Raw genomic sequence first — 21,664 nt, 5'->3', positions numbered from 1 at the left:
ATTAATGTAAGATGTTAATAATAGGGGAAAGTATGTATGACGGGGTATATGAGAACTCTCTGTATCTTCTGCTCAATTTTTCTGTAAACCTAAAACTTCTCTAAAACATGAAGTCTATTACTTAAAATAATAATAATTTTAAAAATAAAAAAAAATCTAGTGTTATTAGCCAGGTCCCCAAAGGACACAAGACCTTATGAGGAGAGAAAGAGACTGGGGACATATTCACATTTGAGAATTTAAACATGCATTGGTGTTAGCAAAACACTTCTATGGAGGAATGCATGGACAACAGGCCAAGAGCCCTTGAATTTGGCTAAAGCATAGGTTATGGGATGGGATAATAGTATATCTACTTCTGAACATATCAGATTGGACTGCCAGACTGGGGCCAGATTTTAGAAGATATCTAAATGTTAAGTCAAAGACTTTGAGCTTTATTCTACAAGTAGCTGGGAGTCATTGGAGCTTTTAGAGCAGGGGTGTGGCATAAGCAGAACTGTAATAAGCCTAATTTGGCAGGAGCAAGTCCCACGCGTGACGAGGGTAGAGATGAAAGGCAAGGTGATTAGACAGAAGGTCATTTTAATCATCTAAGCATGAGGTGTGAAGGTTTTCACCACACAGTACAGTAGGTTGGCCTGAAGAGACACACGAGCGAGTAATTACAGAGGAAAATCTAACAGGACCTCCAAACCGGTAGGACATGGGAGCAGGAGAGAAGGAGGGGTCAAAGGTGATGGTGCGGTTTCAAGCCTGGCTGACCACAGGAAAGGTGATATACTTAGCCAAAATAAAGAACACAGTGGTAACCAGAGTTCAGGACATGTGAGTCTGGAGCTCAAGAGAGTCGGGGCTCTTATTAGAATCAGAATATTTGTCATCAGTTAGTTGATTTATAAACATAAAAACTCTTTATAAAAAATAAAATCTAATTCGAATACAGCACAAACCACCAGTTCAACCCAGGAAAAGAATCAAGAAAAAAGATGTATATATGCTGCTTCTAATGCAATAGCATATAATCAGTACAACACTAGCTTTCAAGGTTGAGGAAACTGAAATAAATTTTCCCAAGATTATCTTTCCTATTTTCTGATTTAAGAAGGCATTTAGAAGGAAGTTTACAGAAACTTTGTTTTTTTTAATCCATCCCTCCTCAAGATGTGCAAACTTAGTCACATTTGGGATTTGTGAAACATCTTGAACTATTTTTCAGACATCTGAGTCCAGCAAATTCACCATTACTTTTGCCAAACATATTTCCCTTAATTTGAAAACTGATGTGTATGTTCAAGAAAACAATCTTTTTGTTTTGGATTCATAACGTTTAACTCACCAGCATGCTTTGTCCTAATAGCAACGGCTAACGTTTGCAGAGTCCTTCCTATATGTTTATGACATGGCAGCCTGTGAAGTGTGAAGTAGGTCTTACTATTATCTTGCTAAACTGTTGAGGAAACTGGAATGCTGAAAAGTTAATCTGCCCACACTCACATGGCTAGTCCTTCATGTTGCCAGAACTCAAACCAAGCTTTCAGATCCCAGAACCTATGTGTGCTACGAATGAACATCCTATGATCTGAAATCCATTTTATCTGAACATTCTTTCCACGTATCTGTCATGTGCCAGGAAATGGGATGTGGCAAAGAAAAAGGGTTGGACCTCTATAGAAACAAGAAACCGAAAACTCACAACCTATGTTCTTTATGGCGTGAACTGCCTGCCCATTTCAGAGCAGAACTGGCACATATACTCTTACCATTAAAAAAAGTCAAGGAGACAAGAGCTCATGGTGAAGAACAGCAGATAAATTTCAAACTTCCAAAAAAACTCAGAGCCATCTGACTCCCAGCTAGAAGACCAACAGACATCACAATCATTGGTTGATGCAAAAGTAATTGCGGTTCAAAAACCGCAATTACTTTTGCACCAACCTAATAACACCCATGCAATGGACAGTTTAAAAGCAAATCACAAGGCCAAGAAGTGACCAAAAGTTAAAGCAAAAAAAAAGCGTCTCCTTAGGAATTTGCAGACCATAACACTTTCCGCTTTCCAACCTTGAAGAAAATAATTTTTTAAGCAAAGAATCAAATTCTTCTTTTTGAAAGAATCAAAGTGAACAGGGAACTTCCTTTGCAACATTAATCTATCAACTTTGGTTTCACATTGCATCAGCGTTAGAATAATAATTTCTGCTTTCTATCACTTTAAAGTATGTTCCCAATAACTATCAGATCTGATAAAAGATCCCCAAGACCACAGCCTACATACGTTTATCATTAGTTTCTTTTTTAAAGCCGAGTTGCAGATTAATAAGAACTATCGAATTACTCCTTTAAAACAAAATCATGGGCCAAAAATGAGGCAAAACACTTCAAATTGAAAAGTCAGTATTTGCAAATCGTTGAAAAAAATTGTATTAGAGAATGAGAACATGTAGAGCATTGGAAGATTTAGATGAAAAAAACTCTTATTATTTAGAAAACACAACACGTAGCTCATGAAGTAATGAGTCTATATGAAAAAGAGACTATTAAGGCATTTTACTTACAGTCTTCACACATTAATGGACTTGGACATTTTAAAGTCAACAATTATACCTAAGATCTGCATGCATACTTTCTATGGGAAAGCCACCATGTGAAATGCCACAAATGATCACTTAAATCACAATTGCACTTAAATAATTCAGAAAACTAAATGTCATCTCCTTTGTCATTTACACTTCAAATATAACAATAAAATTTAAAATCAAACTATGGGCACATGAAACTATGGGTACCCTGTACTTCCTGCATAAAGATTACCAAAGGCTTTATATGTTGATATAGGTTCTTAAATGTTACGAAAATCAAATTTGGCTTGCCTTTTTTTTTTTTTTTTTTTGTCATACAAGATCTACAACACAGTTTTTCACTTGCATTATTTGAAATTTCAGTGTTAAGTGGCAAATGCTTCTTTAAAAAGCTGTTCAAGTTTTCTGAACTGTACCTTTTGGTTGTGGGTCTGCGGATGTTTAAACAAAACTGTATACGAATGTTATTCCAGGAGCAGATACTTGGCTGAGAAAAGTAAGAAAACAGATCTGTAAGGACATGCAGTGGAATGTGAGTGGTTTGGCTGGGAAGCTCACAATGAAGAACAAATTGCACCACAGAATGGCTGGAAAAGTTAATTAGGGCAACCTCACCAATAACTCGGCCAGTAACAAAACTTTTTGTTCATTTGTGTGACTTTAATCATGAAATGGTGGATAGGAGAGAAAATGCAGGTATCACATTCATTTGGTTTTTGAAACTGAACTCTTTTTTTTTTTTTTTGAGACGGAGTCTAGTTCTGTCACCCAGGCTGGAGTGCAGTGGCGCGATCTTGGCTCACTGTAAGCTCCGCCTCCCAGGTTCACACCATTCTCCTGCCTCAGCCTCCCAAGTGGCTGGGACTACAGGCACCCGCCACCACGCCCAGCTAATTTTTTATATTTTTAGCAGAGACGGGGTTTCACTGTGTTAGCCAGGATGGTCTCCATCTCCTGACCTGGTGATCCACCTGCCTCCGCCTTCCAAAGTGCTGGGATTACAGGTGTGAGCCACTGGGCCTGGCCGAAACTGAACTCATTTTTAATTGTTCAGTTACAAATGGATATAGTTCAGGGCTTTGTAAAGAAAGCACAAGAACCCTTCTGGAAGCAGTAGCAATCAAACTACCTGTTATAGCATCCACATGATTCTGTTTTCCTTTCTACGAATAGTGTCAGTGCAGGAGTCCAAGCATTTATGAAATATTTATAGAGAAAAAGGGAAAAGATAGGAAGAGGGACAGAGGGACAGATGGATGGACAGAAGGATGGAGGGCCATGGCGATGTCAGCCACCAGCCAGCACACAAATAGTGTCCCAACTTGGAAAGCCTGCACCCCAGGAGCTCTAAACCCAGATAGGGCCAGGTCCAAAGCCCACACACCAGTCCCTGTGATCAAGACTGAGTGCAGAGCAGCAGGTGACCAGGTTGCAGAAGAAAGGGCCTCTGCGCTTCCAGCAATCCACGCCCCTCAGCATAATCCTGGGACAGTAAAAAGACTCTGAACTAGTTAGATGAAAACTGTAGAGGACTCTGTAAAAAAGACCATGGTAATTATTAGCATCACATACACAAAGAAAGGGTTTATTGTCCTTTCTTTTACTTGTTCCTCTCTTTAGATTTATTTGTTTTCCAAGAATCTGCCTGTCGGCTTGCAATCCATGTTTAAAAACACCACTTCCATTTTTCTTTTATTTGATTTTTGTCCCAAAATATAAAACAGTAAATCTCTTAGAAGAAACAGGAACACTGAAAAACTGGCCAGAGTTCACTAGATTTGTAGGACAGCTATCATTTAGGCATGTGCCCTGCAAGTTTGACCAATGAGTGTCTGTCCCCAAACAGGACAGGATTCATACACATTTAGGAGAAAATGTGGGCTCAAGGGCACAAGCTGATCAGGGCAGAAAGCCAGGGGAGTGTGGTTGAGGAAACAGGTGATTATTTAACACTGTAGCACTAACATTTGTAAGTTATGACTGCTCCTTCTCTGGCTAGTTTTATCTCGAGGCTTCCTGGCTGTTGTGGGGCTGGTCAGGTTAGTTCTCTTCCCAATCACCCCCAACAGAATCATGAGGGAAACCCGAGGTCCAAGAGCAACTCAAGACAAATGCAGCTGCAGTGGAAAACCTCCTGAGAATGTGTCCAGGTGTGGAAGTGGCACAAACAACAGCATCTTCATAAGAATGAGACTCTGTGGCCATGCAGCTGAGATTGACAAACAAGACAGGCGCTTCTGCAGGCTCCATGCAGCGCAGCAAAATCTTCTGCCATGCACTTGTTCTTGCCTGTTCTCACATTCATACACATGCATGCTCATAGTTACCTCTACCACACACACCCACACACCTACACACTCACGCATACACTTGCCCACACTCACACATATCCTCACACACTCACACTCACTCACACCCTCACAGGCATGTACACTCACGCAAACTATAAAGATAACCAAAAGCTGATGTTCCTGAAGCCAAGTACGTAGGAAGCATTTATTCCTACAGAATTACCATAAAAATTACCAAATAACCAACACTGCATATACTGATTCTATTTCTGAAATAATAAATTTTCCTAAATTTTACCAATTCCAGAAAAAAAGAAACTAAGATCACATATTTTTAAGGAGAAATGCCTTCTATAACCACATTGGATGAAAAATGCAAATATTCTGGCTCAATTAAAATAAGCTCCAGTCTTGACTTTAAATACCATCAATAAAGGAGGAAATATTTTCACATATATGTAAATTCATTATTTTAACTCAGACATAAATATATCTCCCTAAGGATCAATTTAAAACTGAAGTCATTTGCCGGCAGGTTTAAGAGCCAGCTCCTTCCCTACCCAGTGCAGTCAGCAATGCACACTCATGAAACCGGGTGAAGAAGTGCAGGTGAGAAGCACAGGCTCTCAGCAGAAATGGAGGGGCCCAGAGAGAAGTGGCCAGGCTGCTTGGAAGTATATGCCCTTACAGTCTAACGTTCTGGACTGCAGTTACCTTCCAAAGGAGATTCTGACTCTCCAGGTGGATGTAAAAACTTGTAAATCAATCAAGTAAAACCTGTCTTGGAATATAGAAAATATAAGAATAGCAGGTTGGCTCATACAAATCAGTGTGCCGAGATAGGCAGTGTCCAGGAACTAGGAGAACCGGCCAGCTCATTCTTCCTAAAGGCCTCTGGAAAAGCAGAGAAATTCAGGGAGGCCAGAAATGGCTATGAAATCTACAAAAAGGAAAGGCATTAGTGGCCCACAATGGAGAAACAGCAGGGACAGGAAGTGAAGGTTACCATTAACATATTCAGTCTGTTTGTACCAGGGAGGCTCTGGAATTTATTTTTAACGCTCCATGGTTGAACTGAAATGCCTCTCAACACTTTGCTGAAAATTTAAAAATACAGAATACAGAAACAGTGGCTCTGTGTTATCTCTGAACACAAATAAGTAAATTAAATTTTTATAAGCTAACAACAAAACCTGCATCTCAGATACTAACATTACCTTGAGGTTCAGTCATTAACAATTCTTAAAATCCTTTAAAGTAGACTACTTAAAGTTGGGGTTGGAGGAGACTGCTGTCCTGTCACTAATTTTGACAAGACAACTTTTGTGTCTTTTGTACTAATTATTCCGAGTAGTATAGATGATCCATATGCAACACAAAGCATTTTGAACTCTTGCCAGACTAGTCAAGATGATTTCCAAAATGCCAAAACAGGAACTTCTGGTAATAAATAACCTACCACATTTACATCTCAAATTAGAAAGTTTGGAAGTCAACGTGTAGGTTGAGTGCCAAAATAGAGATTACTACATTCCATGTCCCCCTGCCGCCCCCCCGCCCCTGCCCCATTTGCTTTCTTTAGCCTCTCCTAGAACAAACACTGGTCCAGGTGCAAACGCTCAATTCACAAGGAATGCAGAGAACACAGAAATGACTCCAGGCTGGGCTGCTGGTAATCCCTGTGCTGCTCACCATTAGAAGTGGTGCTGGAAGCAACGGCTTTCTCGCTCACATCTGTTCGAGTGGAGCACTTCACTATGGAATTCTCAACTTTTTTCTTTTCAGTGGTCGTGGAGCTGTGGGACTGGGCCTCCATGATGTCTTCTCATTACTTCAGCTCTCTTCGACCAAAAATGCCCTAAAGAAAACAACAGAGCCATCAACTTTCCAAAATGGTGGGAAAAAAAAATTTCAAAAGTCCACTTCACCTGCCATCTGAGAAAAGCCTAGAGCTTTAGGAAATTCAAAATGTGGATGACACTTCTCCACAGGTTTTCTGGCAAAAAATGTCTCAAAGTTTAACAAACCGGTGAAACGCTACACATGCAAAAAAGAGAACCAAGGGAAATACCCATAATGTGGTACTTTTCCCAAATCCCTACTGAGCATCTGGTATCAAACGGTATAAAAATCTCAATTTGCAACTGTGTCTATCATGTGAAACAAGTGTCACATTACTTTTTAAAGCCACATCTGCAAATGTCTCTTCAGGTGGCCAACTTTACAGGAAGGGGCATTTGAACAACTTCCAAAGGGAGGGAAAGTTTTTAATATTAATTAGATATTTTAAAGAGAGTCCGACAATTTCTAACATCGAAGGCCTACTCCAAATTCTGAATCAGAGGATAATTCAGGCCAAGTAGTCAGTGATTTTTGCCTCTTTCATAAAGATATCTGAATTGCAGTATACCTCTTAATCCTAATTCATTCAGGTAAGCTATACTCTTTAACCTCTTTAAAGCATGAGAATATTTCAGTTCATTTAAGTTACATTTTTAAGACAAAGGTAATAGAACAACACGCTCTTGATTCCACATGGAAAAGTTGAAAGGTCTTTGCAATAGCAAAGACTGGGCTCACTTAGGAAATATCAAAATTCAGCTAAAGGCAGGTTCAGTAGGTCTGTCTTTCACTGGCTTCATTCATGTGATAATCGCCCTAACTCATCATTCATCAATTTTCACTCTGATTCATGTTCCTTTTTGCAGTCATGTTCTACACCTACAAAGAATACAAGAAAAGAGGAAAAGTACCCTCTCTAGCATGTTTTCTTCAAGTTATCTAGATTGCAACATTCGTGGAAAGCATTTCTTAGTTCTGGCCATCTTGCTTATTTTTCTACATTTAGTAGATGTCGACATCCTCAATCACAGCAGCGGTTAGTGAAATGAAATAAGCAACTGCTTGACCAACTAAAAAAGTTAAAATACAAGATAAAATATTTGCAGTCTACTTTAACACATATTTGCAAGGAACTGCAAGCTCTTCATTGTATAATAAATTCCTCCTTGATCTGGAATTCAAGTAACTAGAATGCTTAAGAACCAGAGGCCACATGGCACACTGTAGCACCAGCTCTTCCACTCACTTCCATCTCTTTTCTGAGATTATCCAGTGTCATTCATTGTAAAACACACAAGTTATTTAAGAACAGCTTTTGTAGAATAAAAAAGAAAAAAGAAGCACTAAGTTAAATTTACATATCAATTGTAAGATCCACTCCAAATTCAGAGACACCCCTCAAAGGGCACTGACAAAGTATTATACAACAGAAAAGGGAGCTTGAGATTTCCCTTCTGAGCGCAGCCACCGTGTGTGAGTCTCAAGGGCAGGGCTACCTGCATGGCGCCCCCTGGGGCTAGCTGGCCAGTGCACAACCGCCAACAACCTGTTGCTGAGCCTCAGTGATCCCATCTGTCAAATGACAGAATCAGGCAGTGAGATCTGAGCTTTACTTTGGCCGGGGGGAGCACATCTTAAGAACATGTTAAAAGTTAAAGAGCTTCTCCCCAGAAAATACCCTTAAACTCAAAAGTGCACATTTAATTTCTAAGGGATCACAGACCTTCCAAGCTTTTCCAAGAATCTGGACAGAGAACCCTTAAAGGAGAAAACTTTGATGGTCCCTTCTAGCTCTAACAATCTCAGAATAATTAATTTTTGTAATGGTCCTTCAAAATTGATTTAAATATCATCTTTGAAGTATGCCACAAGAATAATCCAATACAATTGGCATCATTGTTTCTCACGGTACAAGAACCATTTGTATCAGTGTTTCTACGGTGCTTGCTAAGCATTCAGATTCCTGCAATGCATCTGCCTTGGAGGGTGGCACCCATGAACCTCAATGTTAGCAAGCATTACTAATTGTCACATTCACTAAACCTTGTTTTTTTTTGTTTGTTTGTTTTTGTTTTTTCGGTTTTGTTTCTTTTGAGACAGAGTCTCGCTCTGTTGCCCAGGCTGGAGTGCAATGGCGTGATCTCAGCTCACTGCAACCTCTGCCTCCCAGGTTCAAGCGATTCTCCTGCCTCAGCCTCCCAAGTAGCTGGGATTAAAGGTGCCCGCCATCATGCCCAGCTAATTTTTTGTATTTTTACTAGAGACGGGGTTTTGTCATGTTGGCCAGGCTGGTCTCGAACTCCTGACCTCAGGTGATCCACCCGCCTCGGCCTCCCAAAGTCCTGGGAATACAGGCGTGAGCCTTGAACAACTGTTCTACACATTTATTTTTGCTCACTGCTGTATACCCGTGCAGTATATACTCATAGAAGTCTTTGCTGACTGGATGAACTAATGAATGAACTGCACTCTAGAACCCTGAATTCCAATGCCCTACACAAACCTATCCTAGCACCCATCACAGTGATAATAAACTCTCCTTCATCTGGAAAAGTCTGTGCTGAACATCCACCTCCCCTTTCCAGGCTGTAAGCTCCATGAGGACAAGGCTTCTACTTTCTCAGCACTTAGTTCACGTAAGAATGTTTACTGAGTACATAAATGATCGCATCAATGACCCTGTGACTTACAGGACTCTGCAGTGTCTTGAATTTCAATCACCACTGGTTTAGCTAGATACATTTTCTTTTCATATTCAGTGTTTCGTTGAAAACTGGCAAATTCTATAAAAACTAAAAACTTTAGCAGAAATATTTAATTGATCCAAACACTCCATTCTTAGCCATTTGGGATAAACAAGGATTTAGTATGCTATAATTGTTCCCTTCGACACACACATAACAGTTTTATTGGCTATATTTGAGCAGAGTCTACAACATTAAAACTACACACTGAAACATGCAAATGCACCAGAAAAAAAACTCATTAAGAGATGGGATTCCTAGTAAGAACTAAGTATCTTCCTTAGCAGTGGGTGCTAATTAATAGGAATCAGGAGACAAGTTCCCAAAATTCCTTGACAAACTTGGTTTTTGTGGAGTTGTTGGTTTTTCCCCCAAGGCGAAGGACTTTATTTTAACAAAGCAATAAAACCCTACCAATGCTCATCACCATAGAGAGAGGCTCAAGTGAGAAGAGGTAAAGCTCCAGGCACTGACTGAAATCACACTAATTAATGGTCTTAAAGAATACTAATTCCTACCCCCCCCGTCTGAAATGGATTTTTTAAAAATAGGCCCTTGGTCACTCAACAATCTACCCCCTTCTTCTATTTTGACAACTTATTTTTGGATCTCATTAGTTAGTAACTAATTATTTAAAAGTGTGGTTTATTCTTGGAACTGGGCTATAAAGATGGCAATGTGCCAAATCAGACATCTGCTTCCTGTACATTCCTATAAATTATATCAGCTTATTTTACAACTTTGTCCCTGTCAGTTATAAAGGAGAAAGTTTAACATTCTAGATGCCCACACCTCATCAAACTGTGGGTGAAGAGTCAGTGAGCGGCAAAAGGTGGCCGCTTTGAGTTGTGGTGATGGAATTTTCAGCGAATAGTAAGAGGAGCTTGGAAAGTCAGTCCTGAGCTGGTCCATTCAAGCATTCGGGATAGAAGTGGTCAGCAGAAATTCCTCACGGAATCTCAAAACACCACTAGGACAGTAGCTCCACGACACTTTTAAAACCTGGAGTATTAAAAATAATGAAGTATAATTTATTTAGAACTTAAGCATCAAGGGAAAACATTAAGTTCTGCTTCACTTCAAAGACTTTTCCCTGAGGAAAACATGCCACTGTTTTTCAGATGTGAATGAAATGATACTTTTTCCCCCGATATAGGTTCCTTGCTTAGGACTCCACACTGATCTCCTTCAATCCCTTTCACCACTGAAACATTACATGCAAGATGTGCTGGCATGCCCCTTGACTTTTCATGCTTAAGGGGAAAAATGTTTGTAGCTGATGTTTGAGTCCCAGCAGCTCAGTGAAGAAAAAAAAAAAAAAAAGCAACCAAGGAAAATTGCTCTAATGGTATATCCTTCCTAAAGCTTGAAGTTTCATAGGTAAAAGGAGGGATAAACATTCCTTCCTGAAAGCAAACAGTCAAGGCTTTTTCCCACTCAACTATCCCTGAACCTTTTGTAATTTCCCCGAGGCCTAAACCCAGGGCACAATTAATTCCAGACCCTATTTTAAATCTAATCCGTCTCCCATTTGCAACCTGCCTGCAGGTGGGTCTTTTCTTTCTAAATTATAAATCTGAACCTGCGTCAACCTCTTACAGCACAAGGCATTTAAAGCTTCCTGGAGCCACTGACCTGGCGATGCTGTAATGCACGTCTGCATTTTAAAATAAGCAAGAGAACAGCAAGCGAGCAAAAGAACCGCAACCTTTACCACCTTGGCGAATTCTTGCCGGGACCTACATATTAAACAGCACTTGCACACAGACGCCTCAAGTCGTCCTCTTTAGAGTCGTCACTTAGACCTGCAAGGGGCGGGGCACCAGGGGAACCCCAAACAGAAACTTTCACCATTACAAAGGCGAGTCCCCATTGATTATGGTAATTGTTTTGCTCAGGTTGTACCGGTATGGCCAATTTTGTTTGAAAGCTCGCTCTCTCTCTGCGCTTTCCTGTCGAGTTCCCTTCAGGTTCTGGTTTCCTCCGACGGTGGCAAGGGATGTTTTTCACGCCTTTCACCACTTTTGCCAGCGCCTGCGTCCCCTGCCCAAGGTCCCGGGCCGCAGCGGCCGCGCGGTGGGTTCATTAGCGGGCGCGCTGGGCCCGCGCAGCGCCGTCTGCAGCCGCGTCGCCGCATCCATCATCATTACATCAGCGCGGGGAAGTCCACGCTGAGTTCTCCCGGCTCCGGCGCGCCCCAGTCAGCGCGCCAGCAAACAGAACATGCTGGATTGCTCAGAGACGGCTCTGGGTGTCTGGGGGCAGAAGAGGTGCTCCCAGGCCCGGCTTTGATCCGCACTTCTGAAGCTGCCTTTTGGGAGACAATGCATCTCCGCCAGCCAGGCCGCGGGAAAGGGAAAAAAGCCGAGGGCTGGGGGCGACGTGGGGGTGGGGAGGTGAGCTCCAGCGCCAGCAGCGCCTGGCAGTCTCCCTCCAGTGCAGAGAAGCGGCCTGTATCAAGGCGTATCAGACTGGTCACCCTGCTCCTCGGAATATTCACGGGCATTTGCAAAGTCTACAGCTGGCCCAGCCAAATTTCCAGCAAACACTGGCAGGTGCCGGCCCTGGTTGTGTTCAGAGGGCTCTTTTAACTGGCTGAATTCAGGGAGCTGCAACCTTCCAGGTACTTTGCAATGCAACCACCCCGAGTTCGCATTATAATAAAACATTGGGGATCCCTTGAAAAGCCTTCACAAAACCAATGGGTGTGTGCTTCGCTCACAAAACGTCGAATTCACCTTCAATGGATCTGGCCCCCAATGTGTTTTTCTTCATTAGCTGCCATACATAGATTCAAAGTGCTGTGAATGGCTAAGACACAGACACATCGCCTCATTGTCTTGAGCTCAGGGAGGCCCTGAGTGGAGTCCCAATGTTCAACCTCAACAACCAGAGGCTTTCTGTATAAATGGAAAGTATAAAAGTCACAATTGTGGGAACAAGAGAAAAAATTAGCTTTTCTCCTTGCAAGTCTCTGCAGTGAAACCTCTAACCCCCATGGGAGCAGGATTCCTTTATCGTTTAAACACTTATATGTTTAAAAAGAAAGCACCCATGCCAAAGCCAACGTTTAAAATGATGTTTGAAGTGAATGAAACAACTTTCTAATGTAGGGTGAAGTGGAACGGCATCCTTCAATCATGATAGTGCATCCTTCCTGAACAGCGGACTACTTCATTTATTAAGCCAGTTGGTTTAAGTTGCCTAAACTTGGGCAAAAATTCTCTTCGCTTTTTTTTCTTAGTGTATTTCAAGATGTAAAACAACTAAGTTAAAAGCCTATTTAATGATAACCCGATCTGTTTCTGATAGGTTAAAACAGCTACTGGCAATGAGAGATCAGAAACAGAAGACATTCCAGGCAAGGCAATGCTATTAACAGCACCATGGCTCAGCCTTAAGTGAGAAATTATTCCGTGTAGTTTAGGGAACTATTGCTCCAGTGGAAGAAGGCTTTCCTCCAGAGAAATAACATTTATTTACACCTGCCTGTATTTTCATAAGCTGAATAATCTTGATTTGCTTTAAATATCCAGAAGAAAGCAGCTTGTCATAAGGATTTTTGAGGCAACCTACCCTGTAGCACTAAAGAGTGACATTACTCTCATACTTGTATTACTAGTAGATCAACTGCTACTTCAAGATGCTACTCCTGGATTAACCATCCAGGTAAAACTCCTATTAAAGATATGTACCTCTCTGTAGCTATTTAATAACCCATTTCTCAAAAATAAATAAATCCTTTAGAGAATTTTTTTTTCAAAATCAAGAAGTACAAATACAAACTAATGTTGATTTGAGCTTTTTGATCAATTCTGGAAGTGAGAAATAGTCTGAGTTTCAATGAGCAAAATGCAGGGAATTTTAAACATTTCAGTGGATTTCATGTATTCATGCACCACAGAAAACCTCTTATAGGTTTTTAATGTGGTTGATGTTTCCTTGTGTTCAAAATATCTTCTGAGGGTAAAATCAATTAGATATGCATAACCTTTGTGACACTTTAGCAGTTCCCAGGATTCCTAGGGCTTCATTTCCTCTCCCTTCCCTGTCTGTGTTACCTTTCTTTTTCTTCAAGGAAAAAAAAAAAAAGCCCAACTTCGTAAGTTCTTAATGAAATCTTCATTAATTTTTAACCGGTTTTTCATGTATAATTATTTTACCTTTATATATGATTATTTTTCCATAATCAGGAAAGCCTAGAGCCTTAACTCCAAATAAGAAAGCTTCTATCTGTCCACTTTGCCATTTGGTAGCTCAGGGTTCCCCAAATCCACTGCCTAGTGTCTTCAATCTTTCTTTCCTACATTTCTGATGCTCCTAATCACAGATAAGCAGTATTCATGACAGACATCTCCAAATGGAATTACTCCAAGGGGAACTAAATTACTCTAAGGGGAAATAATTGCCTGGCTATGGATTAAGTGAATTTGGTTTTAGTAAATTAACACTATCCAAACTTTTAAGAAATCCATATATTTAACTTCAACCACTGAAAAGCTTATTTGACATGAAAGTAATCATTGCTATTGCAGTTAAAATCACAAATGACATTTCTGTGAGCCAGTTTTACTTTTCTGCTACTTGTATATAAAAGAAAAGATCATCAGCTACTCTTTCTCTGTTGCCAGAAGTACTTGATGAGAAACATTTGAGGGGAGTATGAGGTCTCCATCTAATACTTGTTACCATTTCTGAGTTCTGTAAAACTATGAGTCCCATGTGCCTTGGTTAGGCACTGCAGGAAGCAGCATGCATAGCAGGTGCCATTAAAGAATGAGCAATAACATGGAGCACACTGGCACCCCCACTTTCTATGGGGGTTAGCTGGTTACAGGCGATACTTCTCAGACAGAAAAGGAGATCTGGAAGTCAGTTATCAGTCTATAGATCAGCTAAGCTCATGAAAACTGTATTCCTCTTAAATCCACATATATCACAACAATATCATGACTGATCAGATGTGTCCCTTGTCTCGCTTCGCTGAGGCTTATAGGAATTAAAGGTTTTCACACATTTTCAGAAGAAAAAACTTCAATTATTCTTATAGAACTTGTATAGCTTTGGTTTCTTAGAATCATGTGTGTCTTTACAGTAAGGCTTAAGGGAGTATAAGGGAGTAGAGTGTATGTTCCATGAATAGTAATTTACTTTTAAACCATCACAAATACTAGACCAATAACCTGTTGCATGTTAAAATCAACTATAGCTATCCCAAAGGTATTTAACATTTTTTGTGAAGTACTACTTACCATATTTTATCCTCCCAACTTTTAAACTTTTGATTCTTGATTCTTAATTGCAGATTTAAAAGCAATACTTTCAGAATTTAAGCATTTCTAATTAAGGCTTATCCAGTAAAAATTACCCCATGGTCCACTTACCCTATAAACTTTGCTTGTTCACAGACAGAATTCTTTAGCTGTCTTATTTTTCTGCCTTGCATGTACAAAACTGCCAGTGTAACCTACACCAAACTACACACCCTCTCAATGAAACTCTCTGATATGGAATTTCATTGTAGTATCCACAGTTCAAACAGCAGACAATGTCCTGAAGTGGCATGGCCTGCTCCACACATCTGGCCACTGGATTCCAGGTTTCCATACATCAGAGTCATTAAGCCTTCATTCTTAAGCTGCTGGATGAAATTTCTCTACACACTGCTAACTTTCTTCAGACTGAATCATTCTTTTTAAAAATATCACAAAATGAAATCAATAATAGGGCTTAACTGTCTCAGTCCTTCATTACTGCAATTTGAAACTTATCTTTCATCTAAATGGTGAGTTTTCGGTCTCTTTTTGTAAAAATCAATAGTTTGTAATGTAAAGAACTCTGGAGCCTTCCTAGGCATTTCATGCAATCTTCAAAAAAAAAAAAAAGTTAAAGTAGCAAAAGCTAAAAATTTCCACATGAAAATAAGCAATATAATGTCACACTACCTTCTGAAGTTACTCCAATAAAGATTTAAGTAAAAGTGCACTTATCTCCCATTACTTAATTAATTTAATTTTGTAGCATAAGAATTATAGAAGTACACAATCAAATGCTTGTGGTCAAAATGTACTCCTGTGCCACCCTCCCCCACCGCCTAGCCCCCTCCCCTCTTAAAAGAAAAGAAAGGCCCCTCTAGCTGTTTCAGGCCAGCAGTCAATCCAATTTACTGCAGGTACAATTTATATGTACAGTGCATGCCACAACAAAACCACAGTATGATGCCAACACGGCCCTTAAGAAAGTTTTCCCCTAAATCTCTGGAAAGGAGCTTTAAAAGAAAGCAAGGATTACAGTCAGCTAGAAGGTAGGGAGGGGACTTACCTCAAACCCAGCCAAGCGGAAATCAGAGCAGTAATTCTACAAGTCGACAGAGTACACTTTCAAAGCTATAATGGTGTGAAGAAGTGCTGGGCAGCATGGCCTGAAGGCAGCACTAATACACTGATGACTAATGGCTGGGCCCGGGCAGACAATGAATTTGGGGCTTGAACACTAACAGAAACCATGCAGTACTTTGACAAATGAGCTTTCACAATTTCATTCATTGAATAACCTTTAAGCACAAAATTGGCTAGCATTCTCTTGGGAATTATATGACATGTTGTTGGACAATGATGTAAGTATTTTCTTTTTTAATTATGACTCCTATGCACAATGCAAAAGTGCCATATATGAGGATACAACTATAGATACCACAGATGCAGATGTGGGGCTCAACACAATATTGCCTTTCAAGAGGGGGCTGAAATGCTCCAAAGCCACCTTATTAACTATGTAATGGCTTTTTCATTCAGCTTCTTTAGAAGGCCATAGATTTTCTGAGACATTTTGTCGGGTTGAAATATATACACACAGAACAAAAAACACTTTCACATTTAAAAAAACCAAAAGACACTCACAGAGGTAATGAGTAGTGAAGAAATTTGGCACTCAAATATAGTGCATTTAGAATTACAAGTGGAAAAAGTCTCTCATTTTCAGGGGCCAGGCAAAAGAAAAATGCCATAAAACAATTGAGACACCATGTAAAATTCGCGATCAAATGTACTTCCAAACACACTTAACATTCAATTTCTTTCAAACAGCTCTCCTCCCTCTCCCTGGAGTGACTGGCCTTTCGATTTAAAAATAATAATTTTGGGAATTTTTAAAAAAGAGAATGAAATATCTAAAGTGTCTCTAAATTAACAAGTACCACTTACTCCAGACAGCATTGCCTTTAGCAGCTCCTAAAAACTTAAGAAAAGGATCTTAAAACAGGAAGCTTAGTGAGCTCATAAAACTGTTGCTGGAGCCAGGAACACATAGCATATTTAATCTGCAAACTGTGAGAGTCTACAGTGATTTCAGCAAGATCTGAGGCATGCCCTCAAGGTTTGCTGGGATCTGGGATTAGGGGGTTGATAAGAACCTCCACTGCCCATGGACATGTTTTTCTTCTGCAGTTAAACACAAATGCATAGAGACGTTTGACTGCTGCTTGGCGTTACTGCTCAAGTTATATAAAAGCTTTGCAGCTCCTTTTGCTGTCAATATATCAAAGTTTAAAAAAAATCATCAAAGTGTGAAATTTCATTTAAAGTCCTCGCCAGTCTACAGCTCTATTTCACAGGCCCATCAAATAAAAGTAAAGATGAAAAATACACTGAAAGTACTTGAAAAAGTTTGCAGCAGTACCCCTGCCCTGTTGTTGTTTATTCTGTCTCCCTTTATTTGCTTTGAAACCAGAAACAGATCAATTTTCATCTAGAAAAATGACAACGTGAAGAGAAGGGCAGCATCTTCTCCTAGGCTTTAATGAAAAGACAACCTGAAGTCATTATTAGAGTGGAACCTTTTGTTTAACAAATGTGTGTGTGTGTGTGTGTGTGTGTGTCCTATAAAGTCATTTCAGCATTTTAATGGCCTCTCATGATATAAGTTGGCAGAAAATTTACTGAATCTTCCAAAACAAATCAGACCGACCTCAGAATATGAATGCCAGCAAAACTAAAACCTCCTTCAAAGAATTCTTTAGCTGGGGATTTACAACAATTGCATAAAGGAGAAAAGTCTGACTTTTAAGATAATCTACTATAGTCTAAAAGCATTAACATTCCATTACTAAAGTTTTCTTGAGGATTTCATGACTCATTGATTCACTTTTCCTTCAAGACTGGTTTTTCTTAGTACATTACTGTCTCCATGTAAGTGAGTGCATGCAACAATGATCATTAAATTGTTTCTTTTCATAAGCTCCCAAACTCTATCCTCAAAAAAAGGAGGGGGAGAAGAGGTCTCAGTAAGCAGGATACCTTACATAGGAAGAAGGACCTCTAAATGGCTAAGCACAGAGGAAGTCTGAAACGCTTACAGCATGCAGGTAGTTAAGGAAACTTCACTGGCCAAGAAACAAAGGAAAGTCCAACTTTTAGGCTTGCACATCAGATTGATAAATTAACAATTCTTTCATTAAATAAGTAATGAAATAACTCAACTGAGCCATTTTTCATCAGTATTGAATTTTCTCATTTCTGTCTATGGTCCTTTGCAAATTAGATATACAATAGAAATGTGTTTATATCAAGGTTCAATCAAGGAACAAAAGCATGTTAAAGGCACTGGGAATTGGTAGGCATCTGATTTGGACCTACCAGCCTATTAACAATAATACAATCTATATCTTTAAAGTGTTTCTGCTTGTGTGAAATTTCACTAGACACCTCTCACATTGGACTCATTCATGCATCTTAAACCAAAGCTTCCCTAGGCTGACTTTAAGAATTACATACCCTGAATGGATCTCCCCTTAGGCTGGGAGTTTCTAATTAAATAGCTTTTAGTATAAAATAAACTCTCTACTCTGTGTAAGCATGCTATTACAACTAATTTAAATGTTATTTCATGTTTGTTTTAGGTTTGAATACACTTTAACTGGCCAAAGTGTTTGTGTACCAGGTTGTTAAGAACAATATTTCCTAACATAAACAAATTCTTTAGATACTTCACAGAGTTTACATTGTTAAAACCAGTCCCGGCAGCTTTAATATATCCCCTCAACTGAAATACTGTTCTTCTTTAGAAAAATGAAGAGATTTTGAGGCTATTTCACTGTTTTAAAACATAGCATTTTCCTCCTTCAAAATAATCTTGACACATGTAATTAAGAAACTGTCAGACTACTATTAATTTTTAATCTAAAACCTAAATGAAATAATTACAGGAATCAATCAATAAGGCACCTATTCAAAATTACCGAGCAATTACATAAATACTCAAAATTAATACTTTAGGTCAATTCTTGTAGATTTCGGTCTATAATATGCTAAGACATCAAACAACACAAAAAGTGTAGCATGGGGAGGATGAATGGTTTCTGCCTTAAACAGACTGAAAAGAGCTCATTTCAGACGGCCAGGGTACAGGCCCCCCACCTGCTATGTCCAACGCGCTCAAGCTGAAACTCTTTTATTTTTAAAAGTTAATTTATTTCCACCAGACACATATTTCAGGGATCTAAAAAAACGGCCTCATCCAAATTCTGTACAAAAATCACATTTAAGAGGGAAAGGCCTAATTACTCGAATTTTCAGCGAAGTGTATATACTGTGCTCTGGAAAGCCTAATTGGGGAGAAGAGGGAGGAGAGGAAAAGGGGAGCAGGAGGTATTTTTTAGAACTAATAATACCAGCCCGGCTAATGGCACTGCCGTGTATTTGCACAGCGGCCGGCCCTCCATACCTTTGACTAAAGGGTTCTTTGACTTGGAGAAGCAGACAGTCCATCATTTCAAACTGAAGTGGCAGCTGGAAAATGTGGAACAGCTGGCAAAGAGCTAGGAGAAAATGTTTTACATAAATATATGTACATATAAACTGGCAGAGGGCCATGAGCACTGTACCCAAGGCCAGAGTCTACCCGGCAGTCTGCACTGGGGAGATGAGAAGCTGGGGGCAGGAGGACCAGCGGCGGAGGAAGCCTCCTTAATCCTCTTTCCACGCGGGGTCAGGAAGGGAAGCCTGGGATGCAGCGCCTCTCGGGGGACGGCATCTTACAGAAGGAGGTGCAATCGGGGACAGGAGCACAAAGTTCAGGAAAGGATAAAAGGCCGGGTGTGGAGTGGAGCGTCCGCTTCGGGCAATCTGCTTAAAAGTCACTTCACAAACTCTCCAAGTTTGGGGTCAATATTTACACCCTCTCTGCCTTCTCCCGCCCATTTTCGCGCTGCTACTCAAGAAAGTAACTGTTCCCTGCTGCTCTGTGTAAACGCGACACCTTAAAGGATTATTGCATGGACCACGGTTACTTTATTGTATGTCTGTGCGCGCTGCCCCTGGAAAGGAAAAGAAATAAAAGAGAATCCCAAATCATATACAGATGGTACAACTTTCACTTTTCCTCTATGACGACGAAGGCGCGCCTCTCTCCGCCCGCTCACACCACACCCCCGCCCTCCGAAGCGAAGCCCTGGCTGGAGAAGCCCCAGCGGCGGCGGTCCCCGCGCGCACCCACCTCGCTGCCCGCCTCCTTCCGCCCATCCCGAGCGCCGTGCGCGCCCGAAGCCCGAGCCGTAGAGCGCCAACGCGCAGAGGAAGGAGCCAGGCGCGTGCGGGGCTCGCGGAGTTCTTCTGAACCCTTTGGGTGGGGGCGGAGACGAGGGGCGCTGTCGCCACTGCCGCAAACTTCGTCCCCCCTCCGGGAGGTGAAATTCTCCAATCCGTCTCCGGCCGGTCGGCGGGTCGGACTCTTGGGAAAGGAGCTTCCAGGAGGAGGGAGCGAATGCAAGCCTTGCTCGGACGCCTCACGGGCGGCTCTCTAAATCTGGGTCCCTTTTGACAGCCATTTTCACTCCATCCCGTCCCCACGCTGGGGACCACCTCTGGCCCCGGAGGCGCGGGCGCGGCCGCAGGAGCGGGCTGCGGGGCCCGCGAAACAAAGAACTTCGAGCGGGACGTACCTGCGGCGGCAGCGGCTGTCAAGTCCCCGAACTTCCCATAGACCCGCGGACGGGGCGCAGGCTGGCGGCTCCGGGCTCCGCGCGGCCGCGGGCAGCTCGGGCTACCGCGAGCGGCCGGGCTGGGCGCGGGGTGCGCCCGCCGAGGACATGGTGCGGCGCGGGCGGCCGCGGGGCGTGCGGGGAAGGCGGGAGAGCGGCGCGGGTGAGTGGGAGCGGCGGGTGTGCGCGAGTGCGAGTGTGCAAGCGCGCCGGTGGCGCTGCCCCTGCCCGCTCCCTCCCGCTCGTGCAGCTCCGGCATCAGTTTCGGGGATCGTGTAATCCGATCCCTTCTGACTCACAGGCTCTGAGTGACAGTTCTGATTTGGTTCAACCGCGGGAGGGAGGGGAAAGAGAAAGAAAGAAACCCCCAGCCGCACGCCTCTCCTGGCATCCAATCGACTTTCTGGAAAAAGGTCCCATCCGGGCCTGGAGCCCCGTGCTGGGTGGAGAAGCCCCCCGCCCCGACCCGGCACCGCCTGCACTACTCACGGGGTGGAAAAGTTGTCCCTCGGCTCCGCGCTCCCCTCCCGCGCGCTCCCTCCTTCCCTCCTCTCCTCTTCTTCCTCCTCCTCCCCGCGCTCCTCCTCCCCCAAGTTTTAACAGATGTTGCCGGACTCTCCTCGCTCCCTCGCACTCCCTCTTCCTCCGCCCCCGCCCCCGCCCAGTCCCTTTTCTTTCAGCCACTCTCGGGCTTGGAGGGGACGCGCTGAGCAGCAGGACGCCTGCCGCCGCAGGGGGCGAAGTTGGGAAAACTTGGAGTGCTGCTCGCCTTACTTTTGCTTTCTCGCTTCTTCCAGGCCGCGCCGGGAGCCCGCGCTTCTCCCGCCCGCCGGGTCCCCAAGCCCGGAGTGGGTCCCAGCTGCGAGGCGGGCGGCGGCGGCTGGGAGGCGGCGCGTCGCGGGCCGGGGTCGGGGGCTGGGGGGGAGCCTGGGCGCCGCGAGCCACGCGCGCGCTCCCTCCCCGCCCTCTGCCGCCGCCGCCGCCTCCTCCTCCTCCTCCGCCCCTCCCTGGTCTTCACACAGACACATTCATGCCTGCTCCTCCTCTTCCCACTCCTTGACCCCGCGCCCGCCCGGCGCGCCGAAGCCCCACCCACCCGGCGAGGGGAAGGGGGCCCGGGCGTGATGTCACCCGCGCCCTCCCTCTCCACACCGCCAGGACACCCCCCAAATGCGCGCCCTGGCACCCGTGCTGCGTCCTGTCTGCTCCCATCTTCTCCCACCCAGCCTC

General features: G+C 42.6%; 1 protein-coding gene across 1 annotated transcript in view; it reads right to left on the bottom strand.

Moving 5' to 3' along the window:
* Window positions 1-21,341, bottom strand: part of GLI3 (GLI family zinc finger 3) — a 277,220-nt gene extending 255,879 nt beyond the window's left edge. Inside the window, exons 1-2 of the mRNA XM_063609636.1 lie at window positions 21,209-21,341; window positions 6,566-6,731 (exon numbers count right to left, since the gene is read on the bottom strand). Of these exons, the coding sequence (XP_063465706.1) occupies window positions 6,566-6,689 (124 nt within the window). The 5' untranslated portion in view covers window positions 6,690-6,731; window positions 21,209-21,341. The remainder of the gene's footprint in view (window positions 1-6,565; window positions 6,732-21,208) is intronic.
* Window positions 21,342-21,664: the final 323 nt, after the last annotated feature.

Source organism: Symphalangus syndactylus, chromosome 9 (genome assembly GCF_028878055.3).
Source record: "Symphalangus syndactylus isolate Jambi chromosome 9, NHGRI_mSymSyn1-v2.1_pri, whole genome shotgun sequence".
NCBI classification, from domain to species: domain Eukaryota; kingdom Metazoa; phylum Chordata; class Mammalia; order Primates; family Hylobatidae; genus Symphalangus; species Symphalangus syndactylus.
This window is presented reverse-complemented; position numbering and strand designations above follow the sequence as displayed.